The sequence below is a fragment of the Brachionichthys hirsutus genome, chromosome 10 (assembly GCF_040956055.1).
Source record: "Brachionichthys hirsutus isolate HB-005 chromosome 10, CSIRO-AGI_Bhir_v1, whole genome shotgun sequence".
NCBI classification, from domain to species: Eukaryota; Metazoa; Chordata; class Actinopteri; order Lophiiformes; family Brachionichthyidae; genus Brachionichthys; species Brachionichthys hirsutus.
Window position 1 is genome coordinate 14,715,933 of NC_090906.1, and position 22,490 is coordinate 14,738,422.

General features: G+C 48.1%; 1 protein-coding gene across 1 annotated transcript in view; it reads left to right on the plus strand.

The window, feature by feature from the left end:
• The first annotated feature begins 2,876 nt into the window (after positions 1 to 2,876).
• hyou1 (hypoxia up-regulated 1) overlaps positions 2,877 to 22,490 on the plus strand; it is a 46,389-nt gene continuing 26,775 nt past the window's right edge. Inside the window, exons 1-8 of the mRNA XM_068744199.1 lie at positions 2,877 to 2,969; positions 11,219 to 11,294; positions 11,455 to 11,548; positions 14,470 to 14,548; positions 14,679 to 14,833; positions 19,920 to 19,996; positions 20,095 to 20,276; positions 21,399 to 21,514. Of these exons, the coding sequence (XP_068600300.1) occupies positions 11,225 to 11,294; positions 11,455 to 11,548; positions 14,470 to 14,548; positions 14,679 to 14,833; positions 19,920 to 19,996; positions 20,095 to 20,276; positions 21,399 to 21,514 (773 nt within the window). The 5' untranslated portion in view covers positions 2,877 to 2,969; positions 11,219 to 11,224. The remainder of the gene's footprint in view (positions 2,970 to 11,218; positions 11,295 to 11,454; positions 11,549 to 14,469; positions 14,549 to 14,678; positions 14,834 to 19,919; positions 19,997 to 20,094; positions 20,277 to 21,398; positions 21,515 to 22,490) is intronic.

Consider the following 22,490-nt stretch of genomic DNA (forward strand, 5'->3'; position numbering starts at 1 on the left):
ACGTGGATTACAATCTTACGGTATTTACGTTTAGCTTTCGCCATCAACTTCAAATTTGATTCAATGTCGCCCGCTCTGGCCCCCGGGATACACCTCACTATGGCCGCTGGAGTCGCTAGCTTCACGTTTCTGAGAATGGAGTCACCAATCACCAGAGTACTGTCCTCAGCAGGTGTGTTGCTGAGCGGGGAAAATCTATTAGAAACGTGAACGGGGCGGTGGTGAACCGTAGCGGGCTTCGGACTATGCTTCCTCCGAACAGTCACCCAGCCGCCTTGGTGTCCCGGCTGCTCGGAGGCAGCCCGGAGACGGTTAGCGGCTCGGTCCGCACCGCTAAGGGAGGGCTGGCTAGCTATCGAAGCTACTGGATTCGCTTCTATGGTGCGGAACCGGGTCTCTAAATCATTTAGCCTCGTCTCCAACATAGCGAATAAACTACACCTCTTACACGTTTCGCTGTCAGTGAAGGAAGCAGAGGAGAAGTTAAACATTTGACACACTGAGCAGGACAGCGGAGAGGCAGAGGGAGAAGCCATCGCTAGCTAGCTAGCGGTGCTGACAGCTGTTCGGTAGTTAGCTTATTAAACCAAAGGAAAACTGCCCAACAAAGTTGTGAAAATTGGTGGAGCTAATCTGCTATCAATGAATATGACAAGCAACAATTAAATGTATGTGGGAAAAGGACAGAAAGTATGAAAGATTTTTCAGTGGCAGAGAGAACACAACCAAGCCGTGAAACAAGCAAACAGGAAGTGACACAATACGCTCACCGGCGCACGTCAGTACGTCGATCCTCCGCCAAACAGCGCTGTTGTCAGTATTGTGAGTGTGAAGTTAAGTGTTCATGAGTCTTACAGTCGAGGGGAAGAAGCTGTTCTTGTGGCGGGAGGTTCTGGTCCGGATGGACCGTAGCCTCCTGCCTGAGGGGAGAGGGTCAAAGAGTCCATGTCCAGGGTGAGAAGGGTCGGCTGTGATCCGACCTGCACGCCTCCGAGTCCTGGAGACATACAGGTCCTGGAGGGATGGCATCACCTTCTCCGCAGCACGTACACGGGTGTGACCGTGTCTGTCGGCCTCAAAGCGGGCAAAGAAATGATTTAATTCTTCTGCCAGCGAGGCTTGAACGGGGACCTGATTCTGAAATTAGGGTGACCAGACGTCTCGCATTGTGCGGGATTGCAGCGCAGTACGTTGCACAGGCCTTGACAGATTTATTCTGCTCCAGCTCGCAGAGAGAACAGTTTGAGGACTTACTTTGGCCGTTGTATTGGTTGACAGTAAATACCTCATTGCCAGTGCGACCTGTCGTTGTTTCCGTCGCATCTATCCTGCGTTATGATCATGCGGTCAACAAAAAGTTTCTCCCCACGCTCACCCCACCAGCATAACAAGACACACACACTGACACAGCACAGGTGAGCGCACACAAATAAAGCCTCCACTCCAGCTGTGCCACGCCCCAATCACCGTGGCGTGGATGCGCACACACCCAGCACGCACACACCCAGCGCACATTGGCTCTTATAGACCCTCCTTTTCAGGCGGATTTCTTTGATCCTGTCTGGAGTCCGGATGCGCGTTCCCACTGGCCCAAACGGAGCGGATTATCCGAGGAAAGGAACTCTGGTCAGTTTAAACGGGAGCAAACGGCGGCAGTGTGAAAGCTCCCTTAGAAAGTAGAGGCGCTGGTGGGCCTTCTTTACTCAGGCAGCTGAGTTGGTCCTCCATGCCAGGTCGCTCGCGATGTGCACGCCCAGGTACTTGATGCTCTGGACCACCTCGACAGCCGTTCCTCTGATGTAGAGGGGGGGGGGTGTAGCCTCCTTTCCTGTAATCCACAATCATCTCCTTCGTTTTCTTCACATTGATGCAGAGGTTGTTTTCTCTGCATCACTGCACCAGATGTTCCACCTCCTGCATGTCCTCAAAACACTTCAAATATATGATATGTCTGGAAATAATAATCATTGTTTGGCATCTGCAAAGTGTCCCACCTTTGTCCCACTTAGACCTGCTGTCCCACCTTTGTCCGGTGATGATCTGGTCACCCTAATTCTGATTAGTTCTCCGAGTCACGTTCGTGAGAGGTTGCTATGGCTTCAGTTGTCCACCAGATGCCACTGTCACTGAAGGTTAGAACCTTTTGCCTGCCTACCACTATAATTAAATTAAATCTTTTAGGGAGACATGTGGCTACTCACACTTTACCAAATGTCGTCACTTCAGTTCCGACTTCCGACCGCCGTCTGGACGTGGACCAATTGAATGTAGCCAGAAGTTGTGTTCAACGTCCCCACCTCACGTGGACCAATCATGGTGGACTGCGTGGAGGGCTGTGGGAGGATTCAACGCGGTAGCAGTCAAGTCAGCTGCAGTTACGCGAGGAAAACGGTTTCAAGTTAAGAGCAGTTTGCTTTGCTGCAGGGCACAAGCCCAACATGCTCGCTATGCGGAACTAGACTGGTTAGACTAGAGCCTGGTTTAAATACCAATGGCCATAGGAAAAAAAAAATCAGTCTAATTGTCCTAATTTAGACATTTGCTTCCACACGGAAGCAACTTGAACTCAGCCCATATTTGTATGTATAGATTTATGACAAGACTTCGATATTTGAATTCCGGAGTATATTTAAAAGCAATAATAAATACGACTTCTGGTCTGATATTTGTTTGAATTTAAAGTTCCAGCCTGCCATGAAGCTGCTCGTTTGCGAGGTGTTTTACTCTTTAAAACAACCGGAAGCAGTATGTCTGCTTGTCGGCGTTTTGACCTTAGCTTCCGCCCTAGCCGCGGCGTCAGTGGACCGATTGAGGTGACCGCGTTCCGGGCCTGACGCGTGCGAGCGAGCCGGTGATAAGAGGATCTCCGAGCTATCAACAAGCAGGCTCTGAATCGGAAGGACCGAGCAGGACTCTCGGAGCCGGGCTGAACAGCGTATCCTGCTCGGGCTTCAGCTTCATCTCTGCCGGTAAGCTAAAGGCTAGTTAGCTTCACGTGTCTCTGCGCGGGTTAGTTCCGGTCCCGGACAGAGCTAGCTATCCGTCCCTAGACCGGGTATCTGTCCCTAGACCGGCTGTCTGTCCCTAGACCGGGTATCCGTCCCTAGACCGGGTATCTGTCCCTAGACCGGGTATCTGTCCCTTAACCGGGTGTCTGTCCCGACCGGCTGTCTGTCCCTCGACCGGGTATCTGTCCCTCGACCGCGTATCTGTCCCTCGACCGCGTGTCTGTCCCTCGACCGGGTGTCTGTCCCTCGACCGGGTGTCTGTCCCTAGACCGGGTGTCTGTCCCTCGACCGGCTGTCTGTCCCTAGACCGGGTATCTGTCCCTCGACCGGGTGTCTGTCCCTCGACCGGGTGTCTGTCCCTCGACCGGGTATCTGTCCCTCGACCGGGTATCTGTCCCTCGACCGGGTGTCTGTCCCTAGACCGGCTGTCTGTCCCTCGACCGGCTGTCTGTCCCTCGACGGGCTGTCTGTCCCTCGACCGACTGTCTGTCCCTCGACCGGGTATCTGTCCCTAGACCGGGTATCTGTCCCTCGACCGGCTGTCTGTCCCTAGACCGGCTGTCTGTCCCTAGACCGGGTATCTGTCCCTAGACCGGGTATCTGTCCCTCGACCGGGTGTCTGTCCCTCGACCGGGTGTCTGTCCCTCGACCGGGTGTCTGTCCCTCGACCGGGTATCTGTCCCTCGACCGGCTGTCTGTCCCTCGACCGGGTATCTGTCCCTCGACCGGGTATCTGTCCCTCGACCGGCTGTCTGTCCCTAGACCGGCTGTCTGTCCCTAGACCGGCTGTCTGTCCCTCGACCGGGTGTCTGTCCCTCGACCGGGTGTCTGTCCCTCGACCGGGTGTCTGCCCCAAGGCCGGGTGTCTGCCCCGAGGCCGGGTGTCTGTCCCTAGACCGGGTATCTGTCCCTAGACCGGGTATCTGTCCCTAGACCGGGTATCTGTCCCTAGACCGGCTGTCTGTCCCTAGACCGGGTATCCGTCCCTAGACCGGGTATCTGTCCCTAGACCGGGTATCTGTCCCTTAACCGGGTGTCTGTCCCGACCGGCTGTCTGTCCCTCGACCGGGTATCTGTCCCTCGACCGCGTATCTGTCCCTCGACCGGGTGTCTGTCCCTCGACCGGGTGTCTGTCCCTCGACCGGGTATCTGTCCCTCGACCGGGTATCCGTCCCTCGACCGGCTGTCTGTCCCTCGACCGGCTGTCTGTCCCTAGACCGGGTATCTGTCCCTCGACCGGGTGTCTGTCCCTCGACCGGGTGTCTGTCCCTCGACCGGGTGTCTGTCCCTCGACCGGGTGTCTGTCCCTCGACCGGGTGTCTGTCCCTCGACCGGCTGTCTGTCCCTAGACCGGCTGTCTGTCCCTAGACCGGCTGTCTGTCCCTCGACCGGGTATCTGTCCCTCGACCGGCTGTCTGTCCCTAGACCGGCTGTCTGTCCCTCGACCGGGTGTCTGTCCCTCGACCGGGTGTCTGTCCCTCGACCGGCTGTCTGTCCCTCGACCGGCTGTCTGTCCCTCGACCGGGTGTCTGTCCCTCGACCGGGTGTCTGTCCCTCGACCGGGTGTCTGTCCCTCGACCGGGTGTCTGTCCCTAGACCGACTGTCTGTCCCTCGACCGGGTGTCTGTCCCTAGACCGACTGTCTGTCCCTAGACCGGCTGTCTGCCCCGAGGCCGGGTGTCTGTCCCTTGACCGGGTGTCTGCCCCGAGGCCGGGTGTCTGTCCCTTGACCGGGTGTCTGCCCCGAGGCCGGGTGTCTGCCCCGAGACGGGCTGTCTGCCCCGAGGCCGGGTGTCTGCCCCGAGACGGGCTGTCTGTCCCGAGATGGGCTGTCTGTCCTTAGACCGGGTGTCTGTCCCGAGACGGGCTGTCTGTCCCGAGGCCGGGTATCTGTCCTGAGACGGGCTGTCTGTCCCGAGGCCGGGTGATCTAGAACCCAGGATCTGTTTCTGGTAAGATTCCCAACATTTCCTGAAAGTTTCATCCAGATCCGTCCAGAACTTTGAGGTGTCTTGCTAACCGATGGACGCCGGCGGTCACATAACCGCTGCCTCTGCCTAAAGTGTGATGTAAAAGCAGGGGTGTCCAAACGGTTCCAGGAAGGGCCGAGGCGCTGCAGGGTTTCCTTCCAGCCGGTTACTAAAGCAGGTGATTCTGATGATCAACACCTCCTTGAACTTGAGAGAAGGAGCTCATTAGGGATCAGCTGCTGGAGAGATGGTGGGAAAGGAAACCTGGAGTGTCTCGGCCCCCCAAGGAACAGTTTGGACACCCCTGATCTAAACAATAGGTGACGATGTTTCAGCATTGCCGGAAACAGAAGAAGATCCTCTCCCTTCAGTTGCTTTTTATTACCGGTAACTCGGTTGCTCAGACAGTCACTCCTGCTAGCATTTACTAATCCTTCCCGTGCTGCTAGCATTTACTAATCCTTCCTGTGCTGCTAGCATTTAGTAATCCTTCCCGTGCTGCTAGCATTTACTAATTCTTCCCGTGCTGCGAGCATTTACTAATCCTTCCCGTGCTGCTAGCATTTACTAATCCTTCCCGTGCTGCTAGCATTTACTAATCCTTCCCGTGCTGCTAGCATTTACTAATCCTTCCCGTGCTGCTAGCATTTACTAATCCTTCCTGTGCTGCTAGCATTTAGTAATCCTTCCCGTGCTGCTAGCATTTACTAATCCTTCCTGTGCTGCTAGCATTTAGTAATCCTTCCCGTGCTGCTAGCATTTACTAATCCTTCCTGTGCTGCTAGCATTTAGTAATCCTTCCCGTGCTGCTAGCATTTACTAATTCTTCCCGTGCTGCTAGCATTTACTAATCCTTGACGTGCTGCTAGCATTTACTAATCCTTCCCGTGCTGCTAGCATTTACTAATCCTTCCTGTGCTGCTAGCATTTAGTAATCCTTCCCGTGCTGCTAGCATTTACTAATCCTTCCTGTGCTGCTAGCATTTAGTAATCCTTCCCGTGCTGCTAGCATTTACTAATTCTTCCCGTGCTGCTAGCATTTACTAATCCTTCCCGTGCTGCTAGCATTTACTAATCCTTCCCGTGCTGCTAGCATTTACTAATCCTTCCTGTGCTGCTAGCATTTAGTAATCCTTCCCGTGCTGCTAGCATTTACTAATCCTTCCTGTGCTGCTAGCATTTAGTAATCCTTCCCGTGCTGCTAGCATTTACTAATCCTTCCTGTGCTGCTAGCATTTAGTAATCCTTCCCGTGCTGCTAGCATTTACTAATTCTTCCCGTGCTGCTAGCATTTACTAATCCTTCCCGTGCTGCTAGCATTTACTAATCCTTCCCGTGCTGCTAGCATTTACTAATCCTTCCTGTGCTGCTAGCATTTAGTAATCCTTCCCGTGCTGCTAGCATTTACTAATCCTTCCTGTGCTGCTAGCATTTAGTAATCCTTCCCGTGCTGCTAGCATTTACTAATCCTTCCCGTGCTGCTAGCATTTACTAATCCTTGACGTGCTGCTAGCATTTACTAATCCTTCCTGTGCTGCTAGCATTTACTAATCCTTCCCATACTGCTAACATTTACTAATCCTTCCAGTGCTGCTAGCATTTACTAATCCTTCCCGTGCTGCTAGCATTTACTAATCCTTCCCGTGCTGCTAGCATTTACTAATCCTTCCCGTGCTGCTAGCATTTACTAATCCTTCCCGTGCTGCTAGCATTTACTAATCCTTCCCGTGCTGCTAGCATTCACTAATCCTTCCCGTGCTGCTAGCATTTACTAATCCTTCCCGTGCTGCTAGCATTTACTAATCCTTCCCGTGCTGCTAGCATTTACTAATCCTTCCCGTGCTGCTAGCATTTAGTAATCCTTCCTGTGCTGCTAGCATTTACTAATCCTTCCCGTGCTGCTAGCATTTACTAATCCTTCCTGTGCTGCTAGCATTTACTAATCCTTGACGTGCTGCTAGCATTTACTAATCCTTGACGTGCTGCTAGCATTTACTAATCCTTGACGTGCTGCTAGCATTTACTAATCCTTGACGTACTGCTAGCATTTACTAATCCTTCCTGTGCTGCTAGCATTTACTAATCCTTCCCGTGCTGCTAGCATTTACTAATCCTTCCTGTGCTGCTAGCATTTACTAGTCCTTCCTGTGCTGCTAGCATTTACTAATCCTTCCCGTGCTGCTAGCATTTACTAATCCTTCCCGTGCTGCTAGCATTTACTAATCCTTCCCGTGCTGCTAGCATTTACTAATCCTTCCCGTGCTGCTAGCATTTACTAATCCTTCCTGTGCTGCTAGCATTTACTAATCCTTCCTGTGCTGCTAGCATTTACTAATCCTTCCTCTACTGCTAGCATTTACTAATCCTTCCTGTGCTGCTAGCATTTACTAATCCTTCCTGTGCTGCTAGCATTTACTAATCCTTGACGTGCTGCTAGCGTTTACTAATCCTTCCCGTGCTGCTAGCATTTACTAACCCTTCCCGTGCTGCTAGCATTTACTAATCCTTCCCGTACTGCTAGCATTTACTAATCCTTCCCGTGCTGCTAGCATTTACTAATCCTTCCCGTACTGCTAGCATTTACTAATCCTTCCTGTACTGCTAGCATTTACTAATCCTTGACGTGCTGCTAGCATTTACTAATCCTTCCCGTGCTGCTAGCATTTACTAACCCTTCCCGTGCTGCTAGCATTTACTAATCCTTCCCGTACTGCTAGCATTTACTAATCCTTCCCGTGCTGCTAGCATTTACTAATCCTTCCCGTACTGCTAGCATTTACTAATCCTTCCTGTACTGCTAGCATTTACTAATCCTTGACGTACCGCTAGCATTTACTAATCCTTGACGTGCTGCTAGCGAAAAGAAAAAAAGATGACGAGTATCGTACATTTTAGGACGAACGGACCAAAGAATCGGCCTTTGTGGAGAGAGCATCCTCTCTGCCCCCCGCTGCCCCCCGTCGGGTCGGACTGTTGTGTGTTTTTGGTCCCGGGGTGCAGAACGTCCCTGTGCCACGCCCCGTCTCTGATCCTCGCCCGTGCTGACCGCAGCTGGTTTGCGCGCCCAGGTCGTGTGTCGTGTTTTTTGTTGTGAGTAACTTGTTCACTTTGTCTGGATCTTATGTTCCGTTTTGTTTGCGGCACCAGCCGGTCGCCGTCTGTTAGTAGAGCTTGTGTTGCATTTTATTGTGAAAAATCACAGAGCGGAAGCACGCTGTCACGGCTCCGCCCTGAGCCTGGGCTGCCACTGTAAAAGTAGGCCGTCATCCCGCCGTTAGGGGTGGGCGTGGCCAGCTGTGTGCACGGTGGCAGAGTGGACTTTGTTTGGCTCCACCTTAATTCCAGATTACTACTATTTTAATGTATTCTTACCTGGGACCTTCTTTTGGAATAAACGTGTGAAAAAGACGGGGCCCTGCGTTTGCTTCAAGAGGGCATCACTTGCTTTTTGGTTTTCTCTCGGCTGTGTATTATTACGTTGGGCTCCAGCCCCCCCTCGTCCTGTGTGCAGCTCCAGGTGTAAATGATCAGTTCAACCATCGCACCGTCTCTGTTCTCTGCTTTCTGGGGTCCGCTCACGTTAGTCCGTAACGTTCAGAGGCTTATTATACTAGTTTATTACCTGCTTACCGCTTATACTGACGTTTAGCTGAATTCACGTTTAAAATATATTATATGGCTCTCACTGAAATAAATGTCCAAATATTTTGCTTTCATGGCTCTCTTAGTCAGAAAGGTTCCGGCCGCTGCCTTAGATGATACTTGATGTCGTGTGTTTCTCACCTGTAATGGTCTCCTTTCGTACACGGTTTGTACATAAACCTACGAGCTCTTGGTTGTTCCCGCTGCCCGTCGGTCGTCACGCTTTCGATGTTTTCCAGTCGGGTTTCGGCGCATGTGATGATGTAACAAGAATAAAATAGCTCTTCATTGTTATTACAGCAAGAGCAACAGAATTGCAAACACTTTCATATGCAACTGATTTAATGTGGTTAACCTGATATTTACGTCTGTATTACACACTAATGCTACATAACAGGTACCTAGGTCACCGATGTAGTATTTTTAATCAATTAGACCTAAACTACTAGATAACCAGGAAACGGAGGAAAAGAGTCCCATAGAAGGAATCACTGAATTTCAGGGGTGAACGCGTACATTGTGCGAATCCCTTTTATCAGGAAATTTAACTCTGTAATGTGAAACTATTAATACAGGAGCCCCCCAGGGGTGCGTTCTGCCCCATGTCTTAGACACGCTGTATACCAACGGCTGTCAGACTGTCGGTTTAGGGAAGGGAATGCATTTTGTGTCTCCTTATAGTGAACGAAACGAGGAAGGGAGGGTGTGTGAATGTGTGCTGCTAACCTAAACTGAGATGTGGGAGGGGTGCAAGGACAGGAGAACATGGGGGGTCTGGACGAGGAGCGTTCGTAGGAAACTACAGAGATGTAAAGGCTGTGAATGGTGGAATCGTCCATTTATCTGAGGACACTGCACAGGATAGAATCAAGACTGCATCATTTTTCATTACAGTATATTGAAAGCAGATGAGTAAACCAAGGCTATTGATCCTCAACCTGCCACAACGTCTACAGCGTGCGTGACAGAATCGTTGATTACCTCCGGCGAGGCAGAGGTCGTGTAATCGCTCGTCTGTATAACTCATAATGATCTGGACAGATCTTGATGAAATTGTCAGGAAATGTTTGGAATGTTACCGGGAACAGATGATTACATTTTGGTGGCAATCCAATAGAGATATTTTGCATCTGTGGAGCAATTTATTTTTATTTTATTGGTATTGTTAAATGTCGATGATTTATGTACGAAGGACTTTCAACGGAAACAAGACCGCAAGAAATGCTCCTCTGAGACAGGATGTTTGATGTACTTGTACTGTAATACATGCTACTGTGTGACTGTACTTGTACTGTAATACATGCTACTGTGTGACTGTACTTGTACTGTAATACATGCTACTGTTTGACTGTACTTGTACTGTAGTACATGCTACTGTGTGACTGTACTTGTACTGTAATACATGCTACTGTGTGACTGTACTTGTACTGTAATACATGCTACTGTGTGACTGTACTTGTACTGTAATACATGCTACTGATGTTTATGGAATTTTAGTTATGTAGGGGGGGGGAGGGGGGGTGTCTCAGCACTGAATTTCATTTGGATCGGATCCAGAATGAGGTCAGGAAAAAATATTTAATTTTAACATTAAAACCATTCATGGATTCAAGAATCTGTTAAAAATACACATCATCTCTGATTCACTTTGTCTTTTCATGTTGGTGTATAAAGATACCAAGAACAATCTAGAACCTTCTGGTGCTGATCCAGATCACCATGTGGACGGTGTAGATCCAGTTAGGAGGGGAGCGAGCTGCTTGGGGGAGGTCTGTGCTCTGAGGGCTTTTCTAGTTGGTTTTAATTTCTAGAGGGCCACATAAATGGTAATGGTGGGCCAGGTTTGGCCTGCGGGCCTTGGCTTTGAAACGTGTGCTTAATGGGTTCTCCCCCTTGACGACATGGAAGACCTTTCAACGTGATCCTGAACTTGATTGAGGCGGCTGTGGCCGAGTTGGTAGAGCGGGTCGCCCAGTGATCAGTGAGTCAGCGGTTTGAATCCCAGCTCTGACTGTCCACATGTCCAAGTGTCCTTGTGCCAGACACTGAAGCCAGTGGGTCTGACTGTAAAGCGCTTTGAGCACCGCAAAGGTGGAAAAGTGCTATTTATGTGCAGTCGAGTTACCATTTCACGACATGGAAATCTATCGGTGAGCATGGAGCCGCTGCACGCACGGGCGCCGCCATCTTGTTAAGTCGTCTTGTCCCACTATGCAAGTGCAATAAAGGCTTTCTATTCTGTCCCGTGAAAATCTATCGTGTTGTTTGTGCATAATAATGCAGCTTCAGCGGTAGCACGGGTAGCGTCTCCCCTGGGCCGGTCCCGAGCCCGGATAAAGCAGGGTGGCGTCCGGCGTGAAGCGTTGCAGAATCACGCATGCAGTCGACTGGAGAAGTTGTTTTTGTATACTCTTGGTGAGGGTAACAAACAGATACTTACAGGGCAGTGAAAACGTCCCCCGGAGAGTGGAGGGGTGTCCATTAAGCATTCAAACGGAGAGACTAAGGTGCTGCAGGTTTCTGTTAGAGATTAGGCTGAGTAAAGAGCACTCTGCTGATCGCATTGCTGGAATAAATACTGCATTTGTTCATTCACAGCTCATCATGGGGGGCAGGAAGGCTGTGCTGGGTGCCGTCTTCTGGCTTGTTTTGGCGATGTTGCCCTCTCCCACAGGTAATGTGATCCATCATCATGTAGAGCCGTGTGTTACATGAATCCCAGATTGGTGAACGCTGCTCTGCCAGGCGCTGGATCAGCGATGAGCTCCACCGTCCGGCAGTCTCCGGCGTTCCTGTTCTGCCTCGCTCTGTGTAACGTGTCTTTGTGTTTGCAGCGACTGTAGCTGTCATGTCAGTCGATCTCGGGAGTGAGTGGATGAAAATAGCGATAGTGAAGCCTGGCGTGCCGATGGAGATTGTTCTTAACAAGTAAGTATGACGGGGAGGTTATTACACAAAAGTACTCTGCTAGCGGTCAGACTCTCTCCTGTTGGGAGGGGTTTACTGAGGGCACCGTTCACGCTGTCATTAAAGGTTTCACCAATACATCCATGATCAATTCAGTGGTTGCAGAACTCTGGATCTGCCTCAAAGATCGTGGTTCATTCTTGTCCCTTCACAAAATCTAATTGGAATCTGATCGTCTGTTAAAAGACACAATCACATTAAAAATGGAGGTAAAGGAAGATTTGATTTAGTTTTGAGTGTGATCCATTTATTCTGATGCCAGATAACTGTTTAGCATCTTAATTAAACATGCATCATGTTACCAGCATCATTGAACATGGGGCGGCGGTGGGTCGTCCTAGGACCGAGAGGTTGGCGGTTCGATCGTAGCTCCACCTCACGGCTCGTTGTGTCCTTGGGCAAGACACCTCGCCCGCGTTGCCTGTGTGAATGTTGTGAGCGAGTGAATGTCGGTGGGGTCAGGAGGGCCGATGGCCCGCTTGGCAGCCTCACCCTGTCAGTCTGTGGCTACAGTAGTAGCTTCACCACCAGTGTGGAGTGAATGAGTAAGGCACAATGTAAAGCGTCTTTGAGTGTCCAGAAAAGCGCTAAATAAAACCAATAAATATTATTATAAGAATATCGTCCTCCAGCTCTACAGTCTGCAGGACTGGGTCAACATGGAGGATCAGTGTGTACGTAGGTAGTTGCACAGGACAGATCTGAGTGAAGTGCATGTTCCACTAGCCCGGGGGCTGGGAACACGCGGCTCTTTGGCGCCACCTAGTGGCTCCCTGGCACTTTTTCCAAAATAATTGACAATGGAAAAAAAAAATTTTTTTGTTTGAATATGGTTTCTGGAGGACAAACATGACACAAACATTCTTTACGCTTTCCAATGCCGTAAAAATGTGTAGAATAAATATTACATTCCAATACTTCTGTCAACGAAGACTTGCTTCAAAGCCTGCGACACATCAGCAGGGCGGGGTGCCAGGCAGGTGGCTGTGTGATGGGCCATGGACCCCCCCCCCCCCCCCCCCCAAAGGTAAAAAGAGAACAGAGGATTCAACGATTCTTGGACCGAATCATTTGCATTCGTTGCCGATGCGGAAGGATTGCCTGAATGTTTGCTCTGTAGCGAGAAGTTATCAAATAACAAAAAGAGTCATGTGGAAAGACATTTCCAGGGAAAGGCTACGTTTGCAGCCGAGCACCCAGTTGGGAGTGAGAGAAAGTGTGATTGCATCACTGCATGGATCATGCTGATTGACTCCTGCAGCGTGTACTGTACCTTTAAAATCTCAAATTGAGGCTGATAGATTTAAATAGATTTAAAAAGTGGATTGCATCTCCAAAGTTGCAAGTGTTGTTGCATCCCGGGAGATAATAATATTGTACTGAAGTTAAACTTGATGCGTCATTCTCCACAGGATGCGCTGCAGGGAAAATAAACATTTCATCATGAAGGCTCATTATGTATTCGTAACCAACTTAGTCATTTTGATAGTCGGCTAATATAGCTAATATAGATAGATACAGCATGTGTTGCCTTGATTATAAGGCTTATATAAGGCTTTTAATTTTGTACGGCTCCAGACATATTTGTTTTTTGTTTTTTTGGTCCAATATGGCTCTTTCAACATTTTGGGTTGCCGGCCCCCGCTCTAGCCGTATGCAGTAACACCGCGTATAAATCGTTCCTGGACTGAGCTCGTAACTTGAATCACTTTTATGTCAAATAAAAACACTTGAATCAAAACTAATAACAATATACACACACACAAAATTATATAATTAATTGTATACAGTGGTACTGTGATATAAAATGTGGCTTTATGAGTTTTACCTTCAAGACAGATGATAGCGGCTAACGGTGGTGTGCAGTGCGTGGGGGGGGGGGGGTTACAGTACCTAGACACTTTATATAGTAATTGTACCTCACACGTACACAAACATCCGCTCGCACTGGCGTGCCAGATCACTTCCGGACGCCATTGACGCATGAATGTTGCGTGACGTGTGCGTGGAGCGCTCGTATGTCGAGGTATTACTGTGAATGTCATGATACAACAACCAGGGATCTGCCTTTGATTAGAACATGAGCCTGACCTTTCTCCAGAAGGATGTGTGGACTTTGTAGTTGCAGTCCAATGTTTCTTCAGGCATCACACGGCGTTCTGTCTGAGTGCTATATGCTGCCCGTGTGTGCGTGTGGCTGTGTGTGTGTGTGGAGCATATAGAGGGCCGGGCAGGTTGTGGATCCATCATAGTCATGGAATGAAGAGCAGATCTACAGATTCTGAAACCATCAACTTAAACTTTTAAAATTCCACTTTAAAGTGAAAGTCTAAATAAAATATTCCATCATTATCATGACAACCACTTGTTCCTTAAAAGGAAAGGAGGAAGGCGTAACAGGCGTCTGTTTCGTTGATAGTTCGGCACCAAAACAGTCGGCCGTATCATACGGGGAGAAGTTTATCGCTTTTTAGTGAAATACGTCTTTTAACGCTTGCTGTTGTTACATTGCAGGGAGTTTTGTTTGCCTCAGAGTCATTTGATTTTGAACCGATACCGAGTCCTGATCGATACTTCTATAACGCATTAAAAATAAAGAGTGAAGAAACGGATCCAGGATGTCCCTTATTTTTTAGTTTATCATCTTATTTCAACATTTAACTCTTAAACAGAGCACTTCTGTGGTGTAGCTTGAACATTCAAGTAATAAATAAAATACTTTTTTACTTTGGACTTGGACTAGTGCAGCAGGAAATATTAAATACCAATGCGCGGTTTCCGATCACGAGATCGGATCGGGGCGATGTTCTTGAAGACGCGAGAGTTCTAAATGCCCACGATGAGCAGAATGTTCAGATGACCGTATGTCGTATTGTCTTCAGGGAGTCTCGGAGGAAAACACCCGTTGCTGTGTGTTTGAAGGAGAATGAAAGACTGTTTGGCGATAGTGCACTAGGAGTGGTAAGAGTTCTTCTTATATTTAAGCTCAATGTCAAATATGTCCGTTTAATGAAGATTTCAAACATGAACTTTATCTTCTAAAATGTTTTCCCTGTATGCTATTAATGGTGAGCCATTGTGTTCATTTCAGTCTGTGAAGAACCCCAGAACTGTTTATAGACGCCTCCAGAACCTCCTGGGCAGACGGCATGACAATCTCCAGGTAGCGCGCTACCAGAAGAGCTTCCCTGAGCACCAGCTCCAGGCAGACCCAGTGAGAGGCACTGCTTACTTCCACAACTCAGAGTAGGTGTTCTTACCTGCCTCCTTATGCTTTCAGTATCACATGATGAGTCTTTGAAGTAGTTTAGTGTGAATCACTGATTGCTATGTTTAACTATTGATCTAGTATATCATTCAGATTGTTAGTTTCCTCCACCAAGGAGGTTATGCGTCTGTCTGTTAACAAGATAACTTAAAGTTCGGGAAATGTTGGGAATCTTACCAGGAACATGGATTACAATTTTGTGAAGATCCACAAGAGATCCTCGATTCTGCACCACTTTGAAGTCTTAGGTAGCGTTGCTGTCAATAAAGCTTTAACATTTGTGCCTCATTATCTCGGTTGATTATTGACCGATATTTATGGAATTTGACAGTCATGCAGGACGTAGACCTCTATCTTACCACCGAATTGCAGATTCATCTCGCCTGATCAGCTGCCTCTGTGTTTTCAGGCTCTCCTGTTCTGTGTGTTGTCCCGTATTCCCTAGTTCTATCTTTACTACATGAGGAAACAGATCCAGTTAAAATTGGGGGCAAGTTTTAGAACAAAACAGAATTATTTTTTTTATATTTCTCTCGTTACTCCACAAGGGAGGTTCTTGTTTTTGCTGCCTTTACCAAGACACTGGAATTAGTAGTGGACAAACAGAATTCTTGTATCTTCTAGGGATCGGCCAATGAAATGGGCTGATATTTGGCATTTGGACACATCCGGCACATTTTTAATCCAACAGCCGATGAGAGATTAATGTAAACTGGCTTATTGTGGCTCTGATGCAGTCGCTACTCTGTGTCCAGCATTGTCCTGCCCACAGCACCATCTGATTGGCTCCACCATTTAGCCATGGCACGGGTAAAACAGCAGTGAGCTGTGCATGCAGGGGGGGGCTCCGTGGACACAGAATGTTTTGCGAGTGAAGAAACTCCGCAGAGAGCGTATACAGTAGTCCCTCATTTTCCGCGGGGGTTAGGTTCTAAAAATAACCCGCAATAAGCCAAATCCGCAATGTAGTCATCTTCATTTTTACATGAGAAATTCATAATATATCCCAGCCTTGTTCAGTAGTCAGTTTATTCCTTATTCAGTGTCCGAGTTGAACAGCTGGGCGAGTACGGCATCCGATCCCGGTCCCGTCAAAGTCGCCGTTGTCCGTTCAGTGACAATTCCTGCCTTCGTGAAAGCTCGGACCACGGTCGATACCGATGTATCAGCCCAGGCATCCACGATCCATTGGCAGATTGTGGCGTTATGTCGCCGGCGCTGTCCCCCCGTCTTCGTGAACGCGTGTTTGCCTTCGGTCGTCCACCGTTCCCACGCAGTTCGCTTGCAAACTTGTCCTTAGAAGGATCCTCCTTTTCACCGTCGGCCCAGGTCAACGTCTTGTAGATTTCTCTGCCTTGCTCGCCGATCCATGTACCTAGCTAGCCTGCTCGTTGCCGGCTAGCTCGTTGCTTAGCTGTTGGCTCGGAGAGCGGTTCGGAGAGCGGTTCGGAGAGCGAAAACAAACGTGACGTGACTCTTGAATCTCTTGCACGCCAACCCATCCCTCCAACGGCATCATCAAGTTCGCCGATGACACCACCGTGGTCGGGCTCATCTCGGGTGGAGATGAGTCGGCGTACAGAGATGAGGTTGGTAAACTGATGGCGTGGTGCTCGGTGAATAACCTTTCATTGAACGCCACGAAAACTAAGGAACTCATCCTGGACTTCTGGAAGCGCAGCCCAGACCCGGTTCCACTGACCACCATGGGGGGCTGCGTGGAGAGGGTCCACTGACCATCATGGGGGGCTGCGTGGAGAGGGTCCACTCATTTAAATTCCTGGGCGTCCACATCACCGACGACCTGTCCCGGTCTGCTAACACCACGGCGGTGGTGAAGAAGGCCCAGCAGCAACTCCACTTCCTGAGGGTGCTCAGGAGGAACCACCTGGAGGAGAAGCTGCTGGTGGCCTTCTGCAGAGCCCCCTGGAGAGCATCCTGGGTACTGCATCACGGTGTGGTACGCCGGGTGCACAGCAGCAGAGAGGAAAACCCTGCAGAGAGTATCAACACAGCCCAGAAGATCACCGGCTGCTCTCTGCCCCCCCTGGACTGTATTGCCGGCTCTCGCTACCTCAGCAGAGCTACAAACATCGTCAGAGACTCCTCCCACCCTGGACACGCCTTGTTCAACCTGTTGCCCTCCGGATGGCGCTACAGGTTGAACAAGAGCAGGACCAACAGACTCAGAGACGGTTTTATACCGAGAGACATCAGCGCTCTGAACACCGATCAGGACTAAACGGGACAAACACTCACTATGTGCAATAACTCATGTACTGTATTTCCTTATGCAAAGTACTGGCCAATCTCACTCCATGCACTGATCACTTTAAATCCTACTTTTACTGTTCTTGACAGTAAAGTACCTGCAGTCGCTGATCCACAAAGTTAAAGCAGACTCCGTCCTTACGATGTTCTTGTTGCGGGCAGTTACAACCCTTTCTGCTTCCCTGTTAAAACATATTGCTGCTGTCGTTCTTGTGTTATCTTCCTCCTTTTTTATGTAACGAACCGAAGACTCGTTTATTCCGTAATGGCGCCCTACAGCCGCGTAACATTTACCCTCCTTTAGCATGTCCAGAAGTACAACTTTTTGTACAATGGTTAGCGTCTTCCTCTGCCTTTTGGATGCAACCACAGGTGCCTTTGTCGGCGCAGAACGTTTCGTCGCCATTGTGGTTCTTGCAAATACTGTACTACTTCGGATGTAGGAATATGCTGATGTCGATTTGGCTAGTTGAGCGCATTCTGCACTGTACAGGAGACAAGGAGATTGACAGCGGCACAGTACAGTCCTTTAGCCAATCAGGTCGCAGAACACGTTCAATGCGCGTTCGTGCAAGAAAGAAAAAAGTATGCAAAATTGCATTAAAAAGCTCAGTGAAGCAGCGAGGTCGCGGAAGATGAACCGCATTATATCGAGGGACTACTGTATTGAAATTTATGAGCACAAGAGAAGCCATCTAGCTGGAGAGCAGCAGAACGTTTTTTGCACCAATCTAATGCTCCCTGAGCCGCCACCTAATCGTGGTGGGTTTGCGTGTCCCAGTGATCCTTAGGAGCTCAGTTGTCGGGGGGGCTATATGCTCCTGGTAAACAGGTTCTAGGGGAGGGACCAGACAAAGGGTGGCTCAAAAACCCCTTATGATGTGTACAACAATTGGTCCTGGGCTTCCCTCGCCCGGGCGCGGGTCACCGGGGCCCCCTCCTGGAGCCAGGCCTGGGAGTGGGGCACGATGGTGAGCGCCTGGTGGCCGGGCACAGCCCGAAGAAGCAAAATGGGACCTTCCCGTGGACTCACCGTCCATAGGAGGGACCAGAGGGGTCGGCTGCAGTGTGAGCTGGGCGGCAGCCGAAGGCGGGGACCTTGGCGGTCCGACCCTCGGCTCCAGAAACTAGCTCTAGGGACGTGGAACGTCACCTCTCTGGCGGGAAAGGAGCCCGAGCTGGTGTGTGAGGTTGAGAAGTTCCGACTGGATATAGTTGGCCTCACCTCGACACACAGCAAGGGCTCCGGAACCACCCTTCTTGAGAGGGGTTGGACTCTCTTCCACTCTGGAGTTGCCACTGGTGAGAGGCGCCGGGCAGGGGTGGCAATACTTATTGCCCCCCGGCTCAGTGCCTGTATGTTGGAGTTTACTCCAATAAATGAGAGGGTAGCCTCTCTCCGCCTTCGGGTGGGGGGGCGGATCCTGACTGTTGTTTGTGCCTATGGTCCAAACAGCAGTTCAGAGTATCCACCCTTTTTGGAGTCCCTGGAGGGGGTACTGGAGAGTGCCCCTTCTGGGGATTCCCTCATTTTGTTGGGACTTCAACGCCCATGTTGGCAATGACAGTGAGACCTGGAGGGGTGTGATTGGGAGAAATGGCCCCCCTGATCGGAATCAGAGTGGTGTTTTGTTATTGGACTTCTGTGCTTGTCACAGATTGTCCATAACGAACGGCGGTTTGATTCCCAGCTCCGGCACCTGTGTCCACTGTTGTTGTGTCCTTTGGCAAGATACTTCACCCACATTGCCTGTTTGAATGTTGTGAGCGAGTGAATGTTGGTCAGGAGGGCTCGTAGCTCACCACCACCAAGTATGGAGTGAATGAATAAGACTGCACTTGTATAGCGCTTTTCCACCGCTTTACATTCACCCTCACATTCACCCATTCACACACACATTCACCCTCCAGTGGGCGACTGCTGCCAGACCCACTGGGAGCAATTTGGGGTTCAGTGTCTTGCCCAAAGGCACTTCAACATGCAGACAGTCAGAGCTGGGATTCAAACCACCGACTTTCTGATCACTGGACGACCCGCTCTACCAACTGAGCCACAGCCCACACACAATGTGAAGCGTCTTTGCTCTATATAAAATCAAGCATTATTATTATTATTATTAATGTGACTCACATTTCTGGATTTTTTTTTTTATCCAACTTTGCTTTACTTACTTTATTTTATTTAAAATGTCAGGAAGCTATTTGTTTAATTTGTCATTTAACTTTGTTAGATGTGCTGCTGAGCCTGAGAGCTGCCTGCACTTGTCACAATTTTCAAACAAAGATTTATTGATTACTGTCCAAGATTTAAAAAACAAAACAAACATATGCTTAAATGCTTTTAAACGAAGCTAGGCATTGGAGCTAGGGTTAGGGATTATTCTAAATATCGGCTCCAAATATCGGCTATCGGCCTCCTTGACCACTAATAATTGGTATCGGCATCGGCCATAAAAAAATATATCGGTTGATCACTAATATCTTCAAAAGCTCTGGATCTAGGTCCAGAAGAATCCACCATTACTGAAAGTGTGCTTTTCGTGAGTTACTTCTAAACCAATAATGATATCAGTGTGGATCAAATTAGTAAAGGTTTGTTTTCATGGTTCAACATCTACAAATAGATCAAATAAATGTAGGACCATTATTTTTGGTGCAAGTCCCAGTTTAGGGAGACTGATGTGCTTGGCGAAGGTCTGAGTTTTTCTAGTTATGAAGATGGTTACTCAGGATTGCAATAAATTGGATAAAGAAGCGCCCATCTAACCTGTACTTGTGTGTTTTTCCCTCCAGGAAAATGCAGTACACACCTGAGGAGCTGCTCGGTATGGTGCTCAATTATTCTTGTGCACTGGCTCAGGACTTTGCAGGTCAGCCTGTTTATGGAAAATGCTGTACAACATGTTCAAATACGTAAAGCGTATCAATTATTTTCCAATTTATACTTCATTATCTCTCCAACTCCCAGAACAACCGATTAAAGATGCGGTGATCACCGTCCCCGCATTTTTCAATCAGGCAGAGCGCAGGGCAGTCCTGCAGGCTGCACGCATGGCAGGTCTGAAGGTTCTTCAGCTCATTAATGACAACGCTGCTGTGGCGTTGAACTACGGCGTCTTCAGGAGGAAAGACATCAACACCGTACCTCAGGTTTGTGTGTGTGTCAAGACATTATCGAGACTAGCGAGGACCGAGACGAGATCGAGATCGAGACGAGACTTTATATGTCAAAGAGAAATTGTAACGAAACGGAACAAAATGACCAGTATCTTTTTTTTCATTAACAAATTCTGCCATGTTGTTTTTGAACCAGAACAATGAAACAAAAGTCACCTCAGCAAATTTGTTGTTTCACTTCTTCTACAAATTATGCAATCATACTTATTACAACTGGCACTGTCCTGACAAGCCATGATAAATGTCATTTCACAAAGACAATTTTAGATAAGTCAGGAATAATGCTTAAATTAAATGAAGTGAGTGGAGGAAAAAGGTATTTATAAAATAATTTTCTTGAACATGGGTTTTTAACTTTGACAATTTGCATTTTGGAGTATTTGTGTGAGCTAATATAAATGACATGTAAAAGACATTACATTAAAAGATTTGGCATTTTACAGGTAGCATTACGGGGAAAAGGTCAAATGAATGAGGTTTAATTATAATAAAATGTAATTTAACTATATAATTTGGACAAGTTTGGCGGGCCGGATTAAATAGCCCAACGGGCCGCATATGGCCCCCGGGCCTGGGTTTGCCCATGCCTGAACTAGGTTAACTGAGGAAGAAGAGGCAGGGCAGAGTGAGGGGGGGGGGGGGGGGGGTTCCATTAACTCTCGTATGGAACCCAAACGTAATGTTTGAGGAGTTTGCCTACATTTTTAATGGCTAATTTTCCGGGGTGCTGCGTCTCCAGTCATCTTTGTCAGCTCTGTATGCAGGTGTGTGTCCCTCCAGGTGTCACAACGACTACGTGACACAGTGAAGGCAGCGCAGCAGCTGCATTCTGCATTTCTCACTTATCACAGTACTGCTGGCATAGTCTCGACTGTCCAGGTCAAAATGTCGTTTCTGTCAAATCAATCTTGTGTTTAGCCCACATTTAGAGCATTTTACTTGTGTGACAGAGGAATACCTGGAAAGAGCATTCAAATGAATGCATTTCGGACTGAGTCAACGTTTATTTTTGCTGTAATGGTTCATTTATCTATAATTGTATATGATAAAAGGCTTAATTTTTTTTCTATATCTTTTGATCTCATTCCTTTTCAGAACATCATGTTTTATGATATGGGGTCAGGCAGCACAACAGCAACCATTGTGTCATATCAAATGGTCAAAACAAAGGAGTCTGGCACCCAGCCCCAGCTGCAGATCAGAGGTGTTGGGTGAGTCCAGTGATGGAAGCTTGTCCTTCACTCATTTATACAATTTTACGACCTAACATTCATCACCAAAGAAAGAAAAGCATGGATGATTTCTGCATATGTGATTGATACCTACCTCGAAATGAATCACTCCTGGGCAGCATATGTGTGGTCCACGAGATCTGGGTCCATCAGCACTGATTCAGAGCTGTTGGTAGTTATGCACCGTTCACATTGTACCAATTTTTTTTTTGCTTTTAGTTTTGGGTGAGCATTTGTTAAAGGCTTTTTCCCCATCAAGCAATTACATTCTTTTTGGGAATAGAAATGACATAATATGTCTCACAAAAGTAAAACCCAACATCTACATATATTTATGTGGGGTACCGTATTTTCCGGACTATAGGTCTTCACTTTTTTTCATAGTTCAGATGCGACTGTACAGTTTACTGTATGTATAGTGAACTGTACAGTTTACTGTATGTATAGTGAACTGTACAGTTTACTGTATGTATAGTAAACTGTACAGTTTACTGTATGTGTAGTAAACTGTACAGTTTACTGTATGTATAGTGAACTGTACAGTTTACTGTATGTATAGTGAACTGTACAGTTTACTGTATGTATAGTAAACCGTACAGTTTACTGTATGTATAGTGAACCCCAGGTTATCCGCACTTCCAACTCAAGTACCCACAATTGTTTAATCGTTACTTCTCGTGAGATTTCACTCAGCATTCAGATCTCGCGAGAAGAAACTATCTGATTTTGATAGAAATCTCGCGAGATCTGAATCACGTGATTAGTTTTGTTTACCTGGTACTTAAGGCGGTGTCGATCAATTGATCAGCGATAATTGCCGCACATATATACAGCGCAACGATCTCCTTTTCCCATATTCAGAGAAATTTTATTCAGAACAGGCGAGTAGCCCCCAATCAGGTCCAGAATCCCTTGCACACAAGATGACGGTATCCGCGAAACGGCCTGTGAAAGT